Genomic DNA, 22,273 nt, shown 5'->3' with positions numbered 1-22,273 from the left:
GATTACACACACAACATTACAGGTTATAGAACTTTATTATCCAAATGTTTTCCCGGCAGTGATAATACTACAGATACACTATATGGTCAAAAGTAGCTATCCATACACTTTTGTGTACTTTTGGCCTAAGGTTTTTAGATAATAGTGTGCTTCCAACTTTGTGGCAACAAAGTTTGTGGAAGGGCTTTTTCTGTTACAACGTGACAGTACCTCCATGCACCCAGACTGCCATCTGTAAAACAGGCAACAGGAAATGAGGAGAGAGAGAGCAGGGTGTGACATGCATCATGATCAGCATTTAAAATCCCTAAGCCACCAGGGCACCCCCACTTGTTTTGATTATTTTCTTTTTTATTCTGTGAAATTTTCCATTATATTTTCTGCTAATTTTGTTTCCCAACATGAAGAACAAGACACTGTTTTAAACCACCAGGAATACAGTTCTGGTAAAGTTTGGATTTAACCTACAACCACTAACTGAGTTTGGTGGTGAGGCCTTGTTACCCAACATCAGTGTTTTGACCTCATTAATTCTCCTGTTGCTGAATGGGAGAAAATCCCAGCAGCCAGTTTCCGGAATCTGGTGGAAAGCCTTCTTAGAAGAGTAGAGGCTGTTACGTCAGCTTATCAACACCCATGTCTAGAGCTGCAGCATTTGGTTGTTTAGTTGATTCAGTCAATCAGTAGAAACGAAATTACTATTTTCATTTAACGTTTGATGGTTCCAGATTCTCAAATGTAAGAATTAGCAGCTTTTCCTTGCCTTATGTTGTGCTAAAGAAAAGAATTTGGATTTTGGACTGCTGGTTCTACAAAACAAGCTCTAGGAAATTGTAACAATTTTCACAGTTTTTTGATCAAATTGATATTTGGCTGATTGATCAAATATAATGAAAATAACTGTTCAGCACTCTGTGAGTCTAATGCTTTTGGCCATATATTGTATATTTTGTGTTGCTGGCATGGAGTGAAATTTGCAGGCGTGTGGTGGTGTGTGTTTGTGTGTCCAAATCAAATCCAAACCTTTTTTTGACATCTCTCTCTCTCTCACTCTCTCTCTTCTCTCTCTCTCTCTCTCTCTCTCTCTCTCTCTCTCTCTCTCTCTCTCTCTCAGCCCAGGGGAAGAGCAGGAGGCAGAGTGTGTTGTTTTAGTGCTGGCGGGGGCGCTGAGGTGAGGAGGACAGTGACACTTGGAGCTGTCCTGTCAGACATACATTCACTGACCCTGCCACACACACACTGAAGGAGCGACACACACTCTGCCGTATAAAGACACACACACACACACATATTGAAGACAAAAACAAACACATACACACAGCATAACAAAAACAAAATCACACAGAACTAAGGCTGAAGAATTGATACTTGACTTAAGAAAAAATAAAGACTCGGTTCAACCCTATAGACAGAAAAATTAAAATCGAGACAAGTGCGTGATGCTCGAAGAAAAGTGGAAGAGTCCAAGTCTCTCCTTGCTGCTGCTACCACTGCTGTCCAGAAGAGGGCAGCGTTGTGGGCTGACTCGGGTTTTTGAACAGAACTTTGCTGCATCAGTCCGCTGTGGGGAAGAAGGAATGAAAGTGGACATCATTCAAAGGCAAAGAAAGAGAGAGGAGCCCCGTGGCTCCCTTTTGTGATTTTTGTTTTTCTTTCGGACTGTCGTTGTACATAAAGAGACTGAGAAGAACTGAGTAGAACTCTGCTTTTTCATAACACGCCTCAGCCTGAATCCAAACTCTGAATATTGCCCTTTGCACCTAAGCCCTAGACCCTCGCCTAACCTCTTGGCCCTTTATTACATGATCTTTAAAAATATGACACACACACACACACACACACACACACACACACACACACACAATCTCTCTCTCTCTCTCTCTCTCTCTCTTTTCTCATTCTCTATCTTTCTGATTCTTTCTTAAATACACAAACAAACATGCACATGCACACACACACACACACACACACACACACTTGAAAGTTCACTTGAAAGTTTAAAAGTGCGTAGATCATTGGAGTTTACAGAAATAAACTTTAGCACCTTATTGTCCGGTCAGGGTCAGGGTGGTCGTCATTACGATACCTCATCAGTCACTCAAGCAGAGTAGGATGTAAAGTACACACTAAATATTAGAGTGAAGAAGAATCAAACAAAATAAACCAAAAAAAAAAAAAACAACAACTCACTATGGGAAAATAGATGTATTGGACACCACCACACTACAATTAAAAAGCACTCTGCAACTCACAGACCAGTAGTAGACAATATTTGCATTTGTCATACAATAACATGCTGTAAAGAACACCACGCTGCAAGACGCTCCTGTTTCAGTACACAAGAAGGACAACACTGAAGGACAGAGAGGTAAAGGAAGTGTACAAATCCTCACCTGCTTATTCTTAGACACCCCCTTCCTCTTTTGCCTTGACTCAGAAGTTGTCTCGATTTGTTGTGTGGTGTACAGGTGTTGATGTTGATGTTCTCTTTGCACCTGATTTTACCTCTTTAGATCATGAGTAGACCATTCAACAACCCCTCCTTCTCCTTCCCAACTCCATGTGCATTTATTTTTACTCTTTTTTTTAATCTGTATATATATGATCATACTTTTTACTTGTCAGAAGCAATGATAATTCCAGGATGCTGTTCTCAGTCTTTGCTGTGCTCCCACTGTTGGCGAACAGTTGGTGACTGCCTGGGGACATGTTGCACATTCCTTGAGCTCAGGACTTACTGCTAGTGTTGTGTTGTGGATGCTGTGAGGTACAGCTGGTCTTGTATGTCTCCCCCAGTAGAACAGAGTATGTCGAACATGGCCTGAAACCCTTTGCAAAGCTGTTTCAAATTGTATGTGAAGAAGAAGAATCATTTCTCAGCATCAGCCTGTCGGTCTTCTGTGTTATACACTCTCTGTTAGTTTGAGCGTAACGTTGCAGTTCAGAGACTACCTTACCCGTGTCTTTACTCGTCATCTCTGTAAGCATGTTTGTGTACCAAACACACCAATGTTTTCAGTTGGTATGTGAAATAGCTGCTGCTGGAAAAAGAATACCTCCAGTTGGTTTAAATTCAGCATGGGGACATGATTTTATTACACGATTTTTTTTTTTCCCACATCAAACGCCACATTAACCTGTAATAGCTCCTCGGTGAGTCTGGAGACTACCTTAGATAAAGATAAAGATGATGACAATGACAATACAGTATTCGGCTACAGTTTGATGTGCGGCCAGCACTGGGACCAGATAGTTTGTGTGACAAATCTGACTCAACCTCAAGGTATATACTACAGTAAAAACTGTTATCAGCCTGTCTGACTGGGCACTAAAGCCTCTGAGTATTTAGCAGGACTCAGACAGACACTGTTGTTTCATGTCGTTATTGTTACAGGCTGCCAGAAACAACAGGACCAAAGTCAGTCCTCCAATCACTAGGTGTTCAGGCACACAACTGTTTCACACACCAATCAGTTGACATGTCAACATGTACTGTATCTATGAGATGGCTTAGAGGGTGTAGATTAGAGTCTCCTGCTCCTCAGGCACAGACGTCCGGTCACTTCTGCAGCTTTTTCTCGAAATGGATTCAGAAAAGATGAAGTGATCCCTCGTCTGTGCCTGTCAGAAGGACTACTTATTTACTCAGAGTGTGACAGTATGTAGCATGTACATAGATGATCCCTCACTCTGTATGTACAAAAGTGTACAGGTTTGATACAGCTATTCACATTCAGGCTTTTTGCTTTTTGCTTTTCTTCAATGAAAGTCATAGCAATATTTCTGTAATCAATAAAAAAGCCAAGGTAATAGGATGCGTATGATTGCATTTGTGTTTATTTAGAGAGGGGGAAGTGACTGTGAATGATCAAACTGTGAGACTTGACTAAACTGATGACAGGTTTTATTTTTTATTTTTTTTTTGCTGTTTAACATGCTGGATCCAAAAGGCTGGAGTGAAGCATCATGTTGCAAAGGAGTATAACACACTGATAATTTTGATTTTTATCAATGAAAGCCATAAAGGTCATATAAAGGTGACAAAGGTCTGATTGTGTGCGATGGGTGTTTACCATGTTTGAGCACAGACCTTAAGAAGCAAAGGGGATGTGTACACCTAATAAAAAAATTAAACAAAAAAAATCATGTAAGTACTTTTTTCTTGTCATAAATCCTTTGAAAATATTTCGCCATCAAATGTGACAGTACAACATGAACTACAATACTGTAGATGCTTGTTTATTGCTATAGGGCTTTGGCAGGTGGTTGGAGATGCTAATTTTTTTTTTTAGCTTGTTTTGCTTCTCACTTTTGGGATAACTATGTATCAACACAACAAATATTTACTTCTGTGAGAAATTGGTGAAATTTAATGTGTATCTCGAGCTAGGAATTCAGAAAATGCATCTGCAATGACAGGTTTCATTTAGGCTCTGACAACCAAGTAAGTATGTTTGTATGTGGTTTCACTTTCACTTACACTATGTCGTATGTAAGCTTCTTAACCTAAATAATCCAGCCACTGATGTGTTCATGCACATCATTAATTTTTAGCGAACCAAAAGTGCTGTTTCATGAGTTTGCAATTAACATAACAAAGAGGTTGTTGTATAAATCTCTAAAATACTGAATCTTGACACCCTCTGAGTTTGAAACATATACCATAATCCTCGAAGTCAGATCAAAAAGAATAATTCATCATCAGCAGTATCCATGACAGAAGACAAGACAAAGGGATTTGTCAGAATACATGAAAAGTTGTGACAACTTCAGACAGACAAGCCTGAGCACACTGGGAGTCTCACATAATGATGGTTTCCTTCTGCCTTTTCGCAGCTGCTTTAATGTCTGTTTTCTTTAAGTGGGACTATACAGAATTTGTAGCAACCATCATTTCTAGGATCCATGTCAGTTTCTGAAAGATATTTTTAATGTAAATTTAATCTTTCCTTGCAGTCCAGTGCAGACGGGGTTAGGTAACAGCCTCAGGAGTGAGACCGTGTGCATTCACACATATTTCTTTATTCTTTTAAAGATTCTTTAGGTGAGACTTTTTGGCTCTTGCTCAGAGTGGCAACAGTGGTCTCACCCTCAGACATTTGCGGGTCTGAGGCCCACGGGTTCCATCCACACAGGACGGTGGGAACAGCGTATCCTCGAAACTGGAAACACACACACACATACAGCACACATGGTTAATACAGGGAAATGAAAGTTTAAGATTATGCCTGAATTCTTTTTCTTTCTCTGTATTTGTTTGTATGTGTGAATATGAATGTGCATGATGAAGGATTACCTGTCTGTTCATGAAAACATATATGATGGGGTTGTAGACAGTGCTGCTTTTAGCCAAATAAACAGGTATGGTAGCGATAACAGGGTCGATATATAGACTGGAGTCTATGATAACAGCTAAGGCCATGGCAGCATATGGCAGCCAGGTGACTAAGAAGGCCAACACCATGACCACTACCATACGTGCCACCTGCACCTCCACACGATTTGTGCTGCCAGCCTCAGATACCTGCAGCTTGGTCACCTGGGACATCAAGATACAAGAAAGGAGACCTTACTATGATGTCAACACAATCATCAAAAATAATCAGCATGTCCACCCCGAATTCATCGTGTCTCACCTGACGAAGGGTCCACAAGAGCCGCGTGTAGGACACCGTGATGATGGAGAATGGAAGAGCAAAGCAAAGGAAAAAGTATATGATGATGTAGGACATGTTCCCTGCATCCCGGCTGTACCAGTTAGGGGCGCAGGAAGTCTTTAACCCCTCCAGCTCATAACTTCCCCAACCAAAGAGAGGTGGAGTGTTCCACACAAACGACCACACCCAGGACAGCACCACTCCAGCAACTGCATGTCTGAGGACAACAGAGACAGCGTGATACAGTACATCCTGTAAGGTGGAACAATCGAGTTTTGTACTCCGTGTGATGCAGCCAATACCTGGTCTGGAACAGGACAGCGCCCATAGGATAGCAGACCACTATGTAGCGTTCAACAGAAATGACTCCAATTGTGCACAGACTTGCTATACCTGGAGGAAAAGGAAGAAGAAAGAGACTGTGCAAATTAAATCATACCGAGTTGTAAGTTAAATTCTAACATGCAAACTCTTCTTTTGGAAAAAAAAAATGCAGACTGGCACTGAATTTTGAATTTTCTCACCGAAAAAGGCAACAGCAAAGCCCTCTAACACACAGCCCACACGTCCCAGGCTGAAGTATCCCATGGCACTGGTTACTGTGGTGGGCAGACCCCCAAACACAGCACAGCCCAAGTCACATATAGCCAGGTTTACCAGGGCGTAGCTCAACGGCTGCCTTAGCTGTCTGTGTTTCACCGTCACAACAATCACCAGGACATTGAGGATGATCCCCGCCACAGAAAACACACCCATGATAATGGCCAGCACTGTGTAGCCAGTCTGAGAGAGGAGCTCTGCGTTGACTGTGCTGTGAGATGATGAGTTTCCTTGGAGGGCAACAGTCTCCATTTCGCTACTTTCACCTACTTGCTGATGCCACAAACTGCTTCCAGGTAAGAAAATAAATTATTAGGGGTCCATTGAAACAAAATCAAAACAAATCCAAATCCAGGTAAAAAAACAGCTTCCCAGTATATAAGGGAAACCTGTAGATGCTTCTCTACTGATGCTGTATGTTTGCTGTTCTGATGAACCTCCAAAGAAGAGAGGGATCTCTCTTAATAAGCCAAGGAGGAGGAGGAGAGAAGCTCTATCATGACATTTAATTCTTGAAAACCAAATCTGAAGATCCGGCTTGTGAAGACAATAATTCTGTCTAATATCCTGTGAGACTGCACTTTCCATGATTGCTGGGTTTATAGCTGCCCCTGAGTAATGAGCCAGGGATTCAGTAACACAATATGGGTTTATGGATCAGAGTTAAATGCACGTCTGTTAAAGGCACAGAAGGAGCATTATAGCTTGTTAACATGACATACACTGAATTAGTCAACATGTTGAGGCTTCACATTAATTCTCTATAGCATGGGTTACATGCTGCCTGCCTGCACTGAAAAAAAGTTTTGTTGAATTTACTCAATTTTAATATTGAAAGTGGTTGCACGCAATACTCTCATCTAAATCTAGACATATTTTTTTAAGTTGACTGTACTTAATATTTTTGAGTAATTTCAAATAAATTATGTAAGCAGTTCCAGCACAAAAATTCTGAGTAGTTTTCACTCTAATTTCCTTAGTAATTCTTACTAAACCCATGTTTAATTTACTTAAATTCATTATGTAATTCATATATTGTGGTTAACTAATTTGTTATTGTGTTTTAAATTAAATTGTTTTATTCTAAAATATGTTAATTCAATTCACAATTTAATTTAAAACAATCAAAATGCATATGTAGATGTGGGGGTGGCCGAGAAACCCGGTATACAACAATGAGTAGTGATGGGTCTGACAACACCAATGCACCGGCGCATGCATTAAGCTCATAGAGCAAAACCCCGTGTCGGTGTCGGTGTAAGAAAGTCACGTGACTGATACAGGAACTGTTTCGAACTGACACTGACGCGCCAAACTGTGTTTATAAGGAAGCGCATATGTCAAAGGGATGCATCTGCTAAAAGAATCTCTGATCTTTTGCGGTTCATTGTCAAATTTATCAATAATCATGGAAAAAAATTGTGTAAAAAAAAATCCCAGTCCACAAGCATCCTCATTCACATAAATAAAGATATGAAATAATACATTATAAAATACAATGACTTAAATTATATTATTGTATATACTAGGTCATCAAATCAGTGTCAGTTGAGTCTGTCAACTAGGTTGCCTGTAGGGATTTTTAAGGTCCAGCAGGTGTCAGTATTCAGTGACACAGTGTCGACAATGTACAATGGCAATGTGTCGAAATGCTTCATGACACCTCATCTACCCATCACTAACAATGAGTTGTGGCAGTCTGGAGCAATTCCCAATTCCATTTTATTTGACAAAATTAGAGTCTTGTTCAAAAACTTAACAGTAAAAAATGCACATTGGGCCAAACAGAGAGACAAAAGTAAGCAAAAAAGGGGAAAAAAAAGAGCACTTCTCAAGAAGAATCAAAATAATACACAACAAAAGAATTCGCTCTAAACTGCCTTTCTGGCTATACCCTTAAAATTTGGGCCCATGGCAGGAGCTACAATCTGGAGCTGTGATCTGGAGCTGTGCTTCTCTCCTTTAGCCTCCGGCCACCACAGCCTCCTCACTTTTATACTGGTGGACTGCACCTTCTCAAGAAATCTATATCAATTATCTCTTCCAGCACACTTACAATAGTCCCAATGTTAGAAAACATATTGTCAAATAAAAGTTCTGTTTAACTTACTTTAAAAACACATATTTCTTTTTAAACAAGATACTTACAGAGGTCTTTTCACCACAAAAGACAAAACACCCCCCCCCCCCACGCTACCACACTTGGTTTCTTCCCTTGTGAACCCCCCTATTTAACCAAATGGACCGCTCCAGCTCAGGTTTGGCTGTTCCTGGTCTGACAGAGGAACAAGTGCAAAAAAAGGAGACAGGTGAACACAATTTAAATTCAATAAATCAAATACACAATCACAGTGTGTCTTCTCTCCTTCACCCCCTCCTCCAAATGTTCATACCACACACATCACCACCAGCAGTTCACACCAGGATCAACATTCTGATAAAATCTACCTGAGAAACAATGTGTAGCACATGTACCTTACTTTAGTGCACGGGGTCTCCCCAGTAGAATAAAACAATTTAGTTTAATTTAAAGCACAGAGTAAAAAATATGCCTAGATTTAATGTATTGTGTGCAACCACTTTAAATATTAAAACTGAGTAAATTCAACAAAACATTTTTTTCAGTGTGTTAAGGCTCAGTGCCTCTAACCAGGGCTTTATTTGCTTTATTCAACTTTGCAAACTGAAGGCCACAAAACAGATATTCCTCATTAACACAAAGACCAAGCTTGAAAAAATCTTTCACAATGATGAAGTAAATTCTACATTCACAGGATATTTTCAGAAAATAAATAAATAAAAAATGTATCATCTATACATTTCTCTGGCAACTTTAACCCAAACAATATTTTGGAATTCTAAACTGATGAAATCAATCAGAAATGTCAAGATTTTCTTTTTTCTTTTTGCGTTTCTTTATCTTTACAAAACTAACATTCTTTCTACAGTGTCCCAACATACTACTAGTAATCACAGTCTTTAGCCAGCTGAAAATCTCATGTCAGTAAGCATTTTTGCTACCACTCTCTAAAAAATCCCCCTTCATAAAGTGGCTAAAAGATCATTTTCTATCTGTTATATAAATCATTAAAAACAACCTTTGGGTTACTAGGTTGTGTTCTTTGTTAGGTACCAGTTTGCTGTTTTTGTAGCTCTTTAATTCACTGGGAAGACTCTCCGCAGGACCTCTTCTGAAAAACACCTGTTTAGAATCTAGACCAAATCTATTTATTGACAATGTATTTACATGTATAACTGCAGGAATCAAAGAGGACTACTGGGTCCCTGCTGGGACCCATGGGTCCATGCCCCCCACAAAAGACTACAAAGAGAGTCAAAACGATCACAAGGAGATAAAAAGAGATACTCTTTCAGTCTGGGTGTCTTGCTGATATATGTGGGGTGGGGGGGCTTTTACAAGTCTGTACACAGGGGCCCACTGTCTCCTAATCCATCCATGGGTTTACGCGTTTTTTTCTTTAATCCTCTGGTGATCTTCTTTGGCCCCCAGGAGAAGGACGACAGCTAATTTCAATCTTTCCATCTACTTGTATTGAAAGCTCAGAAAAAAAATCCACACAGATCAATCCCCCTCCCGGCCACTGGAGGGCGGTGAAGGCGCAGGTCCTCTGCCGCTCCCAGGTCTCTTTTAACCGGCTGAGTTTGACGAGCGGCGGTAAACAGTTCAGCCAACATGGCTTCCTCCGTAAAGAAGGCAGCTCACGACATAGAAAGTCGAAAGCGGACTGACGATGTGCTTTTGTCAGAGGGGATCGACTTCGGCTCCCTGCTGCTGTCTCAGGCGGTGCTCGACGGACTGTCCGCCGCGGGCTTTCAGAAACCCTCCCCGATCCAACTAAAGGCCATCCCGCTGGGCCGCTGCGGACTCGGTGGGTTCATAAAACTCTGTGTGTGTGTGTGTGTGTGTGTGTGTGTGTGTGTGTGTCTTGGACAGATAGCGTTTTGAGTTCATGGTTGTTTACATTACAGCACAGTTGTGTGACTGAGTATGCAGATGTAACGTTGCACTCATCTGTCATGTCGATGACCAACTAACGTTCACTCCTGTTCCTGATGCTCGCTCGTCCTGGTTTGTGCCTTGTCACACACCTAAACATCTGTTTCTTAAATAAGTCAGCAGACAGGTCAGGATCTGTCCGGTGCACACAGACCACAAGTCGATGATTCAGTGATACCAGATAATCTGTACTGGTTTATGCGAAGCTAAGGATGTCAGGCTTTTGTCTTAGTGATTTGCATATTATCCATCTAACGTTAAAGCCCTTATTCTTACCTTACACCCTCCGTGGTGTCAAGGCTCGCAGAGAGTTTTGTTTTAATTAGATCCATCAATCTCTTGGATAATCCACAGAACATGATGTTTTATGATTTGGGTGGACTGACCCTTTAACTTTGTCTTTATGCAATGAAATCAATCCTTAAACTACAATGTCAAAGTGTAAAAATAAAGTTTTATACTTTTACTCTAATATTTATTGTTCTGCGGTTTGCTTTTTTGGAAAATCTGCCCTCAAATGGACAAATCTGGAAAAATGCCTCCACATCTTCGCAACCGGATAAAATGATTTATTCCGACCTCCGAGTGAATTTTTCACGCAGGTTGTCTGTGTTGGTGCGGAAGCTCTCGGCTGCAGCTGTGAAGCGGAGAGCAGCTAATCTTGGCGTACTTGAAGTGAACACCTGTGATTGGTCAGACAGTTTAACTGTGAACAGGAGCCACTTGATTTGATGCAGCAGATTAGGCACTCGAAGCACATGAAGCATCAATACTGCGCCCAATCAAGTTTAATTAACTGTGGAAGTCAAAATTGTGATCACGATTGTTCCCACTAATTGGACAGTCCTACATTGTCCATCTGCTGTTTCAGATTTGATTGTACAGGCCAAGTCTGGCACTGGAAAGACCTGCGTGTTCTGCACAATCGCCCTGGACATGCTGGTCCTGGAGAATCCTGCGACTCAGGTGAGTGGATTTTCTCCACAGTGGAGATCAACATGATTAGTGGTATATTAAGAAATGTATCTTTCCCCTCATACATGTTTGAGCGTATATATGAATGTGTGTATTCCTTCGGGAGGTTCACCTGGAATATGAGTTAAGGTCCACAATTTCTATTCTTTTTTGAGTATCTCACCTTTTACATATGCAGGCAGATGTATATGTGTGAAAAAATTAAAAATAGTTCAAATACTCACAATGGTTGTATATTATACAAAAAAGTGAAGTGTATCTTTCCCATTCTTTTAATCTGATTTAATTTTGAAGAAAATAAAAAAAAAGTCCTCAGAGGGGAAAACAAGTTTTATTTTGAAGTTTACCACTCTGCTCCTTTTTTTTTTTTTTTTTACCAACAGATGGTCATGAGTAGTAATCACTTTGGGTTTTTTGGGGGGGGCAGTGTCTTAATCTGATGAGTTTAAGCTGCTCAGTGTTAAAAGAAGAAATGAAAAAGGACAAATATTGATAAATGAGATGCATGTCTGGTCTTGTTGATGAACTGGCTGCATCCTAGTGCACTGTAATCTTATTAGCTGTGGGGTCTTACTGAGTGGGAACCACCCGACACCTGTCTGTCTTTAATCTGCTCCCAATCAAGTGTAAGTGGTTGTTGACATCTGACTTTCTTCACAAACAACCCTTTTTTTTTTTTCTTCTTCCTTTCTGCAGGTTCTGGTGTTGGCTCCTACACGGGAGATAGCGGTGCAGATCCACTCAGTGGTGATGGCCATAGGCTGTGCCATGGAAGGCCTAGAGTGCCATGTATTTATTGGGGGCAGGCCCGTGAGTCAGGACAAACCCCATCTGAAGAAGTGCCACATAGCTGTGGGTTCACCTGGTAAGAGGCCAGTGGAATATTAACAGACAGGCGTGCCCTGTTTATGTAACCGTCACGCTGTTATCTGGGTTTTGTAACCACGTTTCTGGTTCTGTACACAGGTCGTATCAAGCAGCTTATCGACATGGGCATGCTGTCCACCGCCAGTGTCAGACTGTTTGTTCTGGATGAGGCAGACAAGCTGCTGGAGGAGGGCAGCTTCCAGGAACAGATAAAGTGAGATGGACAGAGCCGTCTAGAATCTCACTCATATTTAATCATGCAACATCAGACTGGTGTTGCTAGTATAGGTTGCTGTTTAACCAAAATAATAATAATATTATTAAATAAATACTATATGTAACATTTACAAACTCACACTCGTTGGAACTGTCCGATCTCCCCTGCTTGTCTTCAGCTGGATCTTCTCCTCTCTGCCTGTGAACAAACAAATGCTCGCGCTCTCTGCAACCTACCCTGAATCCCTTGCGCAGCACCTTACCCGCTACATGAGAGAGCCCACCTTTGTTAGACTCAATCCCAGTGACATGGGCCTCAAAGGTAAGACCCTTTTCCATGGTGAGATGTGCTGCTGTCATTACCACAGAAAGCTGAGAAAAAAAAAATCTAATTTAAAGGGTGAATGTGTTACTTTATATTAGGTTAATTACCTGATCTACCAGCTATGTCTAGTTTACATATTTAAACTGTACTGTGCTAACAATTCACTACTGTCATGGCTAACAGGGACTCCTCAGAATAAGTTTTTTTTTCTTTCGTTGTGTACAAAACAAATGGTAGAAAATAGCCTCTTCTAAAACAAAACATGCCTTTATATTCATAGATGTCAGGGACTGTTTATACTCACTTACACTTGGAAGTAATGTTCTCCCATGTATGTTGTCCCTGTGTGCCCCCTGCCAGGTCTGAAGCAGTACTACAAGCTGGTGCAGTCCCATCCGTTACCTCACAAGGTTTTCGAGGAGAAGGTGCAGCACTTACTTGAGCTGTTCAGTAAAATCCCATTCAACCAGGCCCTGGTGTTTTCCAACCTACACACAAGGTAATGCATTATTTTACTCCTCTGCATAGGTGCTGCTGAGTGTACCTATGAGAAAACTGATGATACAGAAACAGTTTACTGAAATTATTTTGGATTTGCTCTCACAGGGCTCAGCACTTGGCAGACATCCTCTCCTCCAAAGGCTTACCTGCTGTGTGTATCTCAGGTGAGGCTGTCTTTGAAAAATAGTGATATTTGAACGCTGTGTAGTTATAAAAAGTTTATCAACAAAAAATAAATTGATGTAAAATTTAATCATTGATTAATAGCTTCAGGATTATTAATCACTGATTACTAATCCTGAAGCTATGGCTGCTGTGAATTAGGTAAGGCCGCAACTATTATTTTCATTATCGACTTTTGATTGATCTGAAAATGATTTTCTTGATTTAATGAGGGAAAGAATTGTTGTAAAAAATGACAATCACAATTTGAAAATGACCAGCCCAGTGTGATGCTGTCAGATCACTTGTTTTGTCTGACCAAAACTAAAGATATTCAGTTTATTATCACATAAGACAAAGAAAATCAGCAAATTATTGGCGATTGACAAATCAATGAATTGTTTCAGCTGTAAAACAAACACAGGTTTTGTATTGTTGGCTGTATGTGCAGAGTCGATTTCAGTTGATCTGATTTAATGTGTGTGATGACCGGTACAGGTGGTCTGAGTCAGGACCAGAGACTGGAGGCCATGTCAAAGCTGAAGCAGTACCAGTGCAGGGTGCTCATCTCCACTGACCTGGTGAGACACACACACACACACACACCCAAACACTTGCATTTTCATCTTTGTGTATCTCTAACAGTTGTTATACTAAGCTTGGAGGTTTGAGTTAATCAGCTTCTCTCTCTCCTGTTCTTCCTGTCAGACTTCCAGAGGTATAGATGCAGAGAAAGTCAACTTGGTGATAAACCTGGACGTTCCGCAGGACTGGGAAACCTACATGCACAGAATCGGACGGGCGGGACGCTTCGGTTAGTCTCCAATCTATTTTGGTTATGGCAGAAGCCAGGAATCAGAGGCAACCACAGGGACTATTGTTTGATATTCAGCATTGTCACCTTGCCACACCACATTGCCTCCCGGTCAGGCAGCCCAGGTGGCTGATTATGGTGTGCGGTGGGGGTTCTGTCTGTGGAGAAGCTGCATCATTATTGCAGAGTTTCTCCTCTGTTTGGATCACACAACATGTTGTTTTCAGGTGGACACTTTCGCCCACTAACCTGACTCAAAACTCAAACTAAAATAGTTTCAGGGTGGTTATTACTTGCTTAAAAAGTAAGCAAAAGTTTGTCTCCAGGTGCTATAATACTTGTTATGTTGCTCTGCATTAGACTTGATTTGCTTGACCACTTTCCTTCTCTCTCTCTGACTGCGTTAAACACCATTTGGAAGATTAGCTTTAGTCTCTGAAGTATTAGCAGGTTTGACCCACCTCGCAAGGTCAATAGGTTCTTAATCATGTGCGTTTAATTATAATTATCTCGACTTAACTTGCGTGTTGTCTTGAAAACAGGAGGTAATTCAATCTTAGCTTGCAAACAGTGTCCCTGGATGCACAACTCACACACCTGTCTTTATCCCTTCCTGTGATGTGAATGGGTTCTCATCAGGATTACATTTCGTTTGTAGGCACTCAGGGACTGGCTGTGACCTACTGTTGCCATGGTGAGGAGGAGAACAAGATGATGGCCATTGCACAAAAGTGCGGCCTGAGTTTATCGCCATTGCCGTGTAAGTCCCGTCCACATGTCTTTGAGGAGTTTTATGTGAAGCACGTGTGTCTCTTTCATGTTTGTATATTTCTTCTCTTTTAAAAGAAAACCTTTCATTTAAAGCTCCAGTCTCATCTGTCTTCTGTCCCTTTAGCCACCATAGAGCCTGGGCTGATGGACGAGCCGTGTGACTGGGACGTCTGCGCTGAGGCTTCCACTCCGGCTTCCTTACCCCAGTTCGTCTCAAGGACAGAGAAGAAGAGGCGTGTGAAGGCTGACATGCCTGTAGCTGTAGAGCACAGTGGAACAACAAAGCCGGAGAAGACCCATCAGACACCCAAGAGAGGAGCACATGATGAAGGGAACACTAGAAAAGTGTCTCCTGCTAGTCCTACTCAGACACGAAAGCAGCTGCAAGACGCTCTACCCAAGATCCCTCCCCTCAGCTCGTTCAAGAATTGCAGCTCAAGGTTTGTGACGTTTAAGGAAGCTGAGCAGGACTTCCACAGCTTCATTAGCACAGGGTTGGGGAGATCAGTGGAGGTCATCAGGGAGTTCAGAGGTCATGAGGACAATGGGCCCAGTGATCAGAACTGCCACAGAGAGTCAGTCACACTTAATGATGACGGAACTCAAAGTTTAACCCAAAGTGGACAACACCGGAAATCTAACTTTTCACCTCCAAAGTCAGTTTCTGGTTCTTCAAGCTCCCAGTCGGACATGGAGGACAGCCAGCAGGATAATGAGACACTGGGAAGCTCAAATCACACCAGAGGCGGTGAATACAGAGCAGTGATTCCTCAGACCGATGCTGGAAATAGACAGACTGTGCCCAAACCAAAATCAAGTCCCAAAGCTCAGACTTCTTCTGCACCCAAAATATATCGCCAGACAACCGGCGCATCACATGGGAGAGCTTTGTCTCAGCCAGAGAGCTATGAATCCGTACCGAGCATCAGATCAAACAGGGAAACCAATCAGGCTGCTCCGGCACAGCCTGGCAGAAATGAATCAAGAAAGATGAGAGTGGAGATTGGGAAACGGAGCAAAAAGCTCTCAGAAAAGATGAAGGGCGGAAAGAGGGACGGGGACGAAGGTGATGACTGCGAACAAGATGAAGAAGAAGAGGAGGAGGAGGAGTGGAGCCCTGAAACTTACTGGAGAACCTGCTACCGAGCCTGGAATGATTACTACGCCTACATGTCTCCTTTTCAAGAGCAGGGTTACCAAAGCTACTACAGCGCGGCTCACAACTGGATGGCAGCTTATCGAATGAACGCCGTCTACATGGAAGAACTCCTGAAACACTGACATGTCTGTACTGTTAATCAGGATTTCTGTTCATGCTGTTTTCTTGTGAGAACACATTTGCTCTGAGCCAGAGCCCAGTGACATACCTAACATCTCTTTGCACTTCTGTACTGTTCTGTACTGTAAGACGTTGCGCTTAAATTTTTCTAGTGTGTGTGTGTGCATTTCAGCAAATTCATACCATGTTCTGTATGTTGCTGTTACTTTTCTAATAAATTACCAGTGTGGAGCATCAAAGCCCCTTTCTTTCTGTTATGGATCTACACATTCACAAGTTTTGAAACTAGCTTATTTGTTTTTAGTATCAGTACATCAGCAAGGTGCTGAGAATTTATGTTCAAATTTTTTAGAATACACACACACACCAGTATGCCATTAATGATTAATCTAACCTGAAGTTTAAAGAGGAAGGTGAAAAGGGGCTCAAACTGTGCAATTTACTGTATGTAATCTCTTCAGCTGGGCACAGCAAGGTCAGACAACTCCACATGCTCCTGATTACAGGCTAATCAACCGCTACCTACCAATCAGTGCTGGGCAACACAAAAGGCAAACACCCTTGAATAAATTAATTTAAACCAGAGGCCCACTTAAACTTTTTTTTTTTTTTTTAACCATCTGTAGCATTTATGTTACCAGTTGAAATCATCATCATTATGCTGCAGAGGTGAATGCTCTTTTATGCTCACTCTGAGCGGCAGCACACTGATGTGGACTTGAACCACGAGATGGTTCGTCTGGGATGTGTGAAAGAGAGACTTCACATTTAAAGAGAGGAAGCAGAAAACCCATGTGACATTATGGATGGTCACAGTCTCTGCAACCAAACAAGCGCGCGCTATGAGTCTCACGTGGATACGGTGTTTCTCCTGTTCAACTGCACGGTCTTAACTTTAACATTAGTCTTGGGTTTACCCGGGAACCTGTGGGTCTGTTGGGTTGTTTACAGAACCAAGAGCCTGCAGACCTGCAATAACGCGCTGCTGGTCAGCTTGGCCGCAAGTGACCTCCTGAAGTGCGCCGTGGACACGCCGCTGCTGCTCTTCTCTTTCCTGCGCTACGGGAAGGACAGCCAGGTGTCGGTGTCCGTGTGCACCCTGCAGCAGTTCACCTTTGCCCTGTGCAGCTGTGTCCAGCTGCTCACGCTGGTCAGCATCAGCGTGGAGCGCTTCCAAGCCATCGCCTTCCCCTTCCAAACCGAGAGGAGGAGAGCCAGGGTCCGTCTCTGGATCCTGTCCATCTGGGCATGCGGCCTCATCTTGGCTGTAATCTCTCTGACTCTTTCCGAGAAAGCGCTTTTTTACATGCTCTGTCGCCCGCACATCGGGGGCCACGGCGAGGAGCGTCTTCGGTATTCGGATCCATTTGGACCCTACGTGCTGGTGCCGGTGTGGGGATTGTCTCTGACTTTAATCGTGATCCACTACGTGCGGATTTTCAAAGTTGTAAGGCAGCACAGAAAGAAAGTGTTCTCCCGGGGAATCCAGCTGAGGCCGACGGTGTCGGAGCACGTCTGGGGACAATTGAGTGTCCCAGCCTCTGAGCCACGAACAGCTCAGCAGGGCTCCTTCAAGTCTCTGCCCCCTGTAGGCTCGGTTAGCCCGCTGCCTCCCCGCCGAACGGTGCTCCTGGTGGCCGAGGCCGGTGCTCCCTGTGCGGGCGCATCCACAGGAGTCGCCCCGGGGAGACCTCCGGAGATCGTCGGGGCAGTGTGTCTCCTGACACCTGGGGCCAGAGAGCGGGGGAAGAAGCAGATGGAGGGGAAACTGGCTCAGCGTTTTGGGTACATAATCATAGCGTTCACGCTTTTCTGGGTGCCCATGGTGGTTATTTTGCTAGTGAATGTCATCACTTGGCAGGACACGGACAGAGTGAGTGTGACAGTTTTCTTTGTTCACACAATATTGCAAATATGTGGAAAAACAGAAACCTTGCACATTGTTATACAGGCCTTCAATAGTAATCTGTGGGGTATCTAACACTTGTGTGCTGTGTCCAAAATAACAAACAACAAAATCACAACATACAGCAACAATATTAAGTCAACAACCAAACCACAAAAAAAGTAGTAGTCTCAACAAAAACTGAAAATTTAAAGTTAGGTATTATTTTTCCACAGCTATTACATTACTCAGCTTTATATTATGCTCAGTGCAAAGTGCCATAATGATTCATAGTAGTGGCTATGATAAATTGATAAATAAACAGCAACTTTGATAATTAAGCATCTAATTTATAAAGAGAAAGTGCAAAAAGATTTGCTGCTTCTCTCCATTTGTTAATCATTGCAAACTGAATCTCTTTGTTTAGGACTGTTGGTTGAAGAAAACAAGCTATCTGAAGATGTCACCTTGGTCTCTGGAAATTGGGATAGACATTTTAGACTAAACAATTCATCAAAAATTAACCAGCAAATTGATCGTGAATCAGTCACAGCCCTATCTCGTTCTGTAGCTACTCTGCAGAAAAAACATTTGGAATGGTATTCTGTGTTCTTGCATCACCTTTATTCTCTTTGCTGTGTTTCCCACAGTTGCTGATGGAGCTGGAGACGTCAGCCATGGTGCTGACCTGTATGCAGGCTGCGGTGGATCCGCTCATCTACACTTTGGTCACCAGACAGTTTCGCTCTGAACTCAGCAAGATCCTCTCCTCCATCCCAGGATGTCCGCTAAAACTCAGAGCCTGAAGGGTCAGTTCTTTGAAATGAACGTTCGGGTCACATGGACTGCACCTTTGGGGATTAAAAAAAACAAACAAACACTTAAGTTAAATAGACACAAACCACTGCCTGGTGTTTACGCACACGGGGTGATTTGGAGGCAGGTGAAGAAGAGAGCCCACAGATTTTTGTATTTGTGGCAGATATAGATGTTTTATCAGGCGTTTCACAGTCGGGACACAAGACAAGGTCATACATAATATCCAACACCTGACAAGATACGCACAGCAGTAGTCTCAACAACGACAGGTGGCATAGGAGGGCAAAGCAAAGAGTGAGAAGAAAACCGACTGAGCCCAGGAAAAAAAGACAATCAGAGGAGATTACATAACAGAGAAAGAGAGACAAACACAATCAAACACAAGACCTCTGTTTTTGTTGTTTGTAAATAAAAATGCAATCCTTTGACACGTTGAGCGGAAATATGCTTACATAATAATTCTGTGTCGAAAGTGTGTCGTTTTGAGAGCGCAGCTGACACAAAACAACCTGTCTTGAAACAGGGAAGCAGGAAATAAATCACATTTAATCACTGTCCTCGCAAAATTAAATAAATAAATTAAAAATTAAAAAAATTTACAGGGAACCTCACTTCTGCCGTTACCTATGTCATATCCTTGTTGTAGTTTTCCATAGATTCTAAATGCCGGACCTGATGCTGTGAATATGAAGTCAATGTCTTTAAACCTCAGTTTTAAAATTACAATGAAAAAGCTCTGCCTGTCTGTGCTTGTCTTCTTTTTTTTTTCTTCTTTTTCTTTTTACTCCAGGTAAATTTGCACACAGTTTGACTAAACACTAATACTGGATCTAGGCAGCTGTTGTCACTGTGTACAGTACTAAATTACCAGCAGTAGTACTAGATCACTACTAGGAATATCAGAGGTAAAACACACCCTGTTCCAACTCAGTAGAATATTTCTGGCTTTCCTCGGGTCGATTCTAACCTCGGGATATGAACGAAAGCACAACGGAGGAGCCTAAGGTACCTCACGGTCTTGTGTAGTGATGCACTCATTTGGTACCAATATGCTATATATTTCCACCCATGTGGGCTGATATGACGATGATATGCATAATTGTAAGTCTTAGTACAAATGCATGTGTAAAACTGGTTATGCGTTTTCAGATCTCTTCATCTTAAGGTAATGAAATACTTTTTTTTTTTTTTTTAAAGACCGTAATACATTTTGCTGCTAGTTTGACAGTTCTTTTAAATACAGTGTTATTTCTACAGAGAAAACATCAGCTACATATGGGCAGATGTAATATTAGACCAATTCCAGTATTGCTTTTGAAATATGCTCTTGGCTGATGGACAGATAGATGATCTGTTGGTGTATCTCTAGCCCTGTCTGTGTGCTCTTGACCAAAATTGTATTTTCACCTATGTGGGTGCTTGGTCTGCTGTGACTAAAGCTGTTCTTCGCTGTTTTGGTGAGAGCCCTGCAGTGGCCTCATCCACCGAAACAAAGACAGACCTAACTGTCTCTAGAGCTGTTGGACTCAAGAGTGACATTCAAGATGAAAAAGGCCAACAGAGAGGCATCAGCTAGCAGAGCTAAAAGGTCATCATCCATGGTTACAAAGGTCAGCTTTGATGGGATTTGATGATAGGTAATACTAAAGTTACAGGGTGGGTCTGTGAGTCGAGAGAGAACAGACAGAATAGCACATGTTTTTGGTGACAGAGATCTGTGGATGGCTCATCCAGTGTCCTCTGCGTCTCTGTGGTCACCTTTACAACAGACGTCCCTGCTTTAAGTTCTCCAGAAGTTAAAGTAAATAAAATCCTTTGAAACACCAAGGAGGACAAAAAGTACAAACACCAAGTTTCCTAACCACATAGAGTACACATACTCAACAGCTCTGAAAAATGCCCGCTGAGTTTTGGGGACGAAAAAACGTCGACAGCTATAAAGGCTACTGAAAGCATACTGTTGTTCACACAGGAGGTAGGGATACAACAGGACAACAACGAGAGAGAGAAAGAGAAAAAAAAATGCAGAGAAAGGAGCGTGAGGAAGAGAGAAAGAGAGTGAGGGAGAACGAGAGAGAAAGAGAGAGAGAGAGAGAGAGAGAGAGAGAACGAGAGGACAGCTTCACTGGTTCTGCCAAACGATGGTCAAATATTACAAAATATTCTATTAACAATATTCACAAAGAACCTGGGCTCAGAACAGATTTGTGTCAGAAATTCTCAGCAAACACCTTGTGCTTTTAATTGTGGTAGCTTGAATCAAAATGTTTTTTTGTTGTTTTTTTTTTTGTTTTTTTTGGTTTCTTTGTTAGAGAATTGAGTTATTTGAGGTCCGTTGGGCTGTAAGAGCCAAAAAAAGGGGAAAAGAAGGGGGAAGGAGGGGGGGATTCAGAAAACTGTAAAAACAAATAAACCTCTTTTTACTCCAGCAAAACAGGCACATATTGTGTAAAAGGCTTGTGGCTGAGAATTTCAGACAGAAATATGTGCAATGAACCCTTCAGAGTGGCAGCTAGTCAAATATACCATATACTGAGCCATAGAGACTTCCAGAAGAATTGAAACACAAGTTTTCAATCAACTGAGACGAACACATTCACACACGCGCGCACACATACGCACAGGCACATACCTCCTATCCAAAACGTCACAAATCCTCTATCTAGCAAAAGGTCACATACACTCATTCACAAATATGAAACTCATTGGTAACGCCGTCACAGACACACCTACCATAGTTCATCTTTTAAGGAATTTTCACTCGAGTGGAGTAACATTGGACCCGAAAAGAAAAGGTGGCATATTTATCTATCGACAGGTAAGTGGACCAAAATGACACAAAACAAAAGGGCAGGGTTAAATCAGTGGGGAGAAAAGTTTTGATTATGTATCGTTTTTTTCTTTCCATTTGATTTTTTTTCCTTTTCCCTTTTATCTCCTGCTAAAAAAAAAACAAAAAAAAAACAGACCAGAAGAGTCAAACTGAAGCGAAAATCATAAAAAGGTGCTTTGTGCACAGTGACACATGACTTACTCTGGGAACTCATGTCCAATACTTTTGGAGGAGGCACACGCTCACTCGCCTCCTCATCTAAAATGACTCCCTACACATGTTTCCCCACTCTTTTGCCCACACACACTCGCATACGCGCACACATGCATGCCAACCACTAACATGAATATACTGTATCTAAAAGCCATCCTTCGTCTCTGCAGGGAGTCCATGTCATTACAGTACATGACCAGCAGAGGGCAGGCTCCACCACGGCTAGACTAGGACTCCGAATGCTTTCTCCTCCATCATTCCCAGTCCTCCTCTGTCCCTCAGTCTGTCTCGATGAGTCTTTATCTGTCTTTCTGTGTGACGCGCCTGCACCCTAGTCT

At 42.1% G+C, this 22,273-nt stretch overlaps 4 protein-coding genes across 5 annotated transcripts in view; 3 read left to right on the top strand and 1 right to left on the bottom strand.

Annotated features, from left to right (window-relative positions):
• LOC121190613 (cyclin-dependent kinase 17-like) overlaps nucleotides 1–2,200 on the top strand; it is a 34,055-nt gene extending 31,855 nt beyond the window's left edge. For both annotated transcript variants that reach the window (XM_041051508.1, XM_041051500.1), the window contains one exon: nucleotides 1,115–2,200. In XM_041051508.1, the coding sequence (XP_040907442.1) occupies nucleotides 1,115–1,152 (38 nt within the window). In that variant the 3' untranslated portion in view covers nucleotides 1,153–2,200. The remainder of the gene's footprint in view (nucleotides 1–1,114) is intronic.
• Nucleotides 2,201–5,021: 2,821 nt separating this feature from the next.
• parapinopsina (parapinopsin a) lies at nucleotides 5,022–6,509 on the bottom strand. The gene is made up of 5 exons (XM_041058021.1): nucleotides 6,182–6,509; nucleotides 5,960–6,050; nucleotides 5,637–5,874; nucleotides 5,297–5,539; nucleotides 5,022–5,162 (listed from the first exon to the last, which is right to left on the bottom strand). The coding sequence occupies exons 1-5, from the start codon at nucleotides 6,507–6,509 to the stop codon at nucleotides 5,022–5,024; spliced, it is 1,041 nt and encodes a 346-aa protein (XP_040913955.1).
• A 3,415-nt stretch (nucleotides 6,510–9,924) lies between these two features.
• ddx20 (DEAD (Asp-Glu-Ala-Asp) box polypeptide 20) lies at nucleotides 9,925–16,621 on the top strand. The gene is made up of 11 exons (XM_041066807.1): nucleotides 9,925–10,147; nucleotides 11,147–11,241; nucleotides 11,947–12,115; nucleotides 12,217–12,331; nucleotides 12,513–12,655; nucleotides 13,019–13,157; nucleotides 13,265–13,323; nucleotides 13,820–13,902; nucleotides 14,030–14,135; nucleotides 14,794–14,895; nucleotides 15,031–16,621. Exons 1-11 carry the CDS (start codon nucleotides 9,952–9,954, stop codon nucleotides 16,185–16,187), a joined length of 2,364 nt encoding a protein of 787 aa, XP_040922741.1. The 5' UTR covers nucleotides 9,925–9,951; the 3' UTR covers nucleotides 16,188–16,621.
• A 366-nt stretch (nucleotides 16,622–16,987) lies between these two features.
• Nucleotides 16,988–18,876, top strand: LOC121191327 (5-hydroxytryptamine receptor 1-like). Its single transcript, XM_041052524.1, has 2 exons — nucleotides 16,988–18,058; nucleotides 18,721–18,876. The coding sequence occupies exons 1-2, from the start codon at nucleotides 16,988–16,990 to the stop codon at nucleotides 18,874–18,876; spliced, it is 1,227 nt and encodes a 408-aa protein (XP_040908458.1).
• Nucleotides 18,877–22,273: the final 3,397 nt, after the last annotated feature.

This window comes from Toxotes jaculatrix, chromosome 2, assembly GCF_017976425.1.
Source record: "Toxotes jaculatrix isolate fToxJac2 chromosome 2, fToxJac2.pri, whole genome shotgun sequence".
NCBI classification, from domain to species: domain Eukaryota; kingdom Metazoa; phylum Chordata; class Actinopteri; family Toxotidae; genus Toxotes; species Toxotes jaculatrix.
The sequence above is the reverse complement of the archived record's forward strand: the minus strand, read 5'-3'. Positions and strand labels throughout refer to the sequence as shown.

What these genes read in the sequence shown, in the direction of transcription:
- LOC121191327 (XM_041052524.1), top strand. Translation starts at nt 16,988, where the DNA reads ATGGATGGTCACAGTCTCTGCAACCAAACAAGCGCGCGCTATGAGTCT. An exon ending in CTTGGCAGGACACGGACAGA is followed by an intron (nt 18,059 to 18,720) that starts GTGAGTGTGACA and finishes TGTTTCCCACAG; the next exon opens with TTGCTGATGGAGCTGGAGAC.
- parapinopsina (XM_041058021.1), bottom strand. Translation starts at nt 6,509, where the DNA reads ATGGAGACTGTTGCCCTCCAAGGAAACTCATCATCTCACAGCACAGTC. An exon ending in CTTTGCTGTTGCCTTTTTCG is followed by an intron (nt 6,051 to 6,181) that starts GTGAGAAAATTC and finishes CTTTTCCTCCAG; the next exon opens with GTATAGCAAGTCTGTGCACA. An exon ending in GCTGTCCTGTTCCAGACCAG is followed by an intron (nt 5,875 to 5,959) that starts GTATTGGCTGCA and finishes TGTTGTCCTCAG; the next exon opens with ACATGCAGTTGCTGGAGTGG.
- ddx20 (XM_041066807.1), top strand. Translation starts at nt 9,952, where the DNA reads ATGGCTTCCTCCGTAAAGAAGGCAGCTCACGACATAGAAAGTCGAAAG. An exon ending in GCTGGGCCGCTGCGGACTCG is followed by an intron (nt 10,148 to 11,146) that starts GTGGGTTCATAA and finishes CTGCTGTTTCAG; the next exon opens with ATTTGATTGTACAGGCCAAG. An exon ending in CAGTGACATGGGCCTCAAAG is followed by an intron (nt 12,656 to 13,018) that starts GTAAGACCCTTT and finishes GCCCCCTGCCAG; the next exon opens with GTCTGAAGCAGTACTACAAG.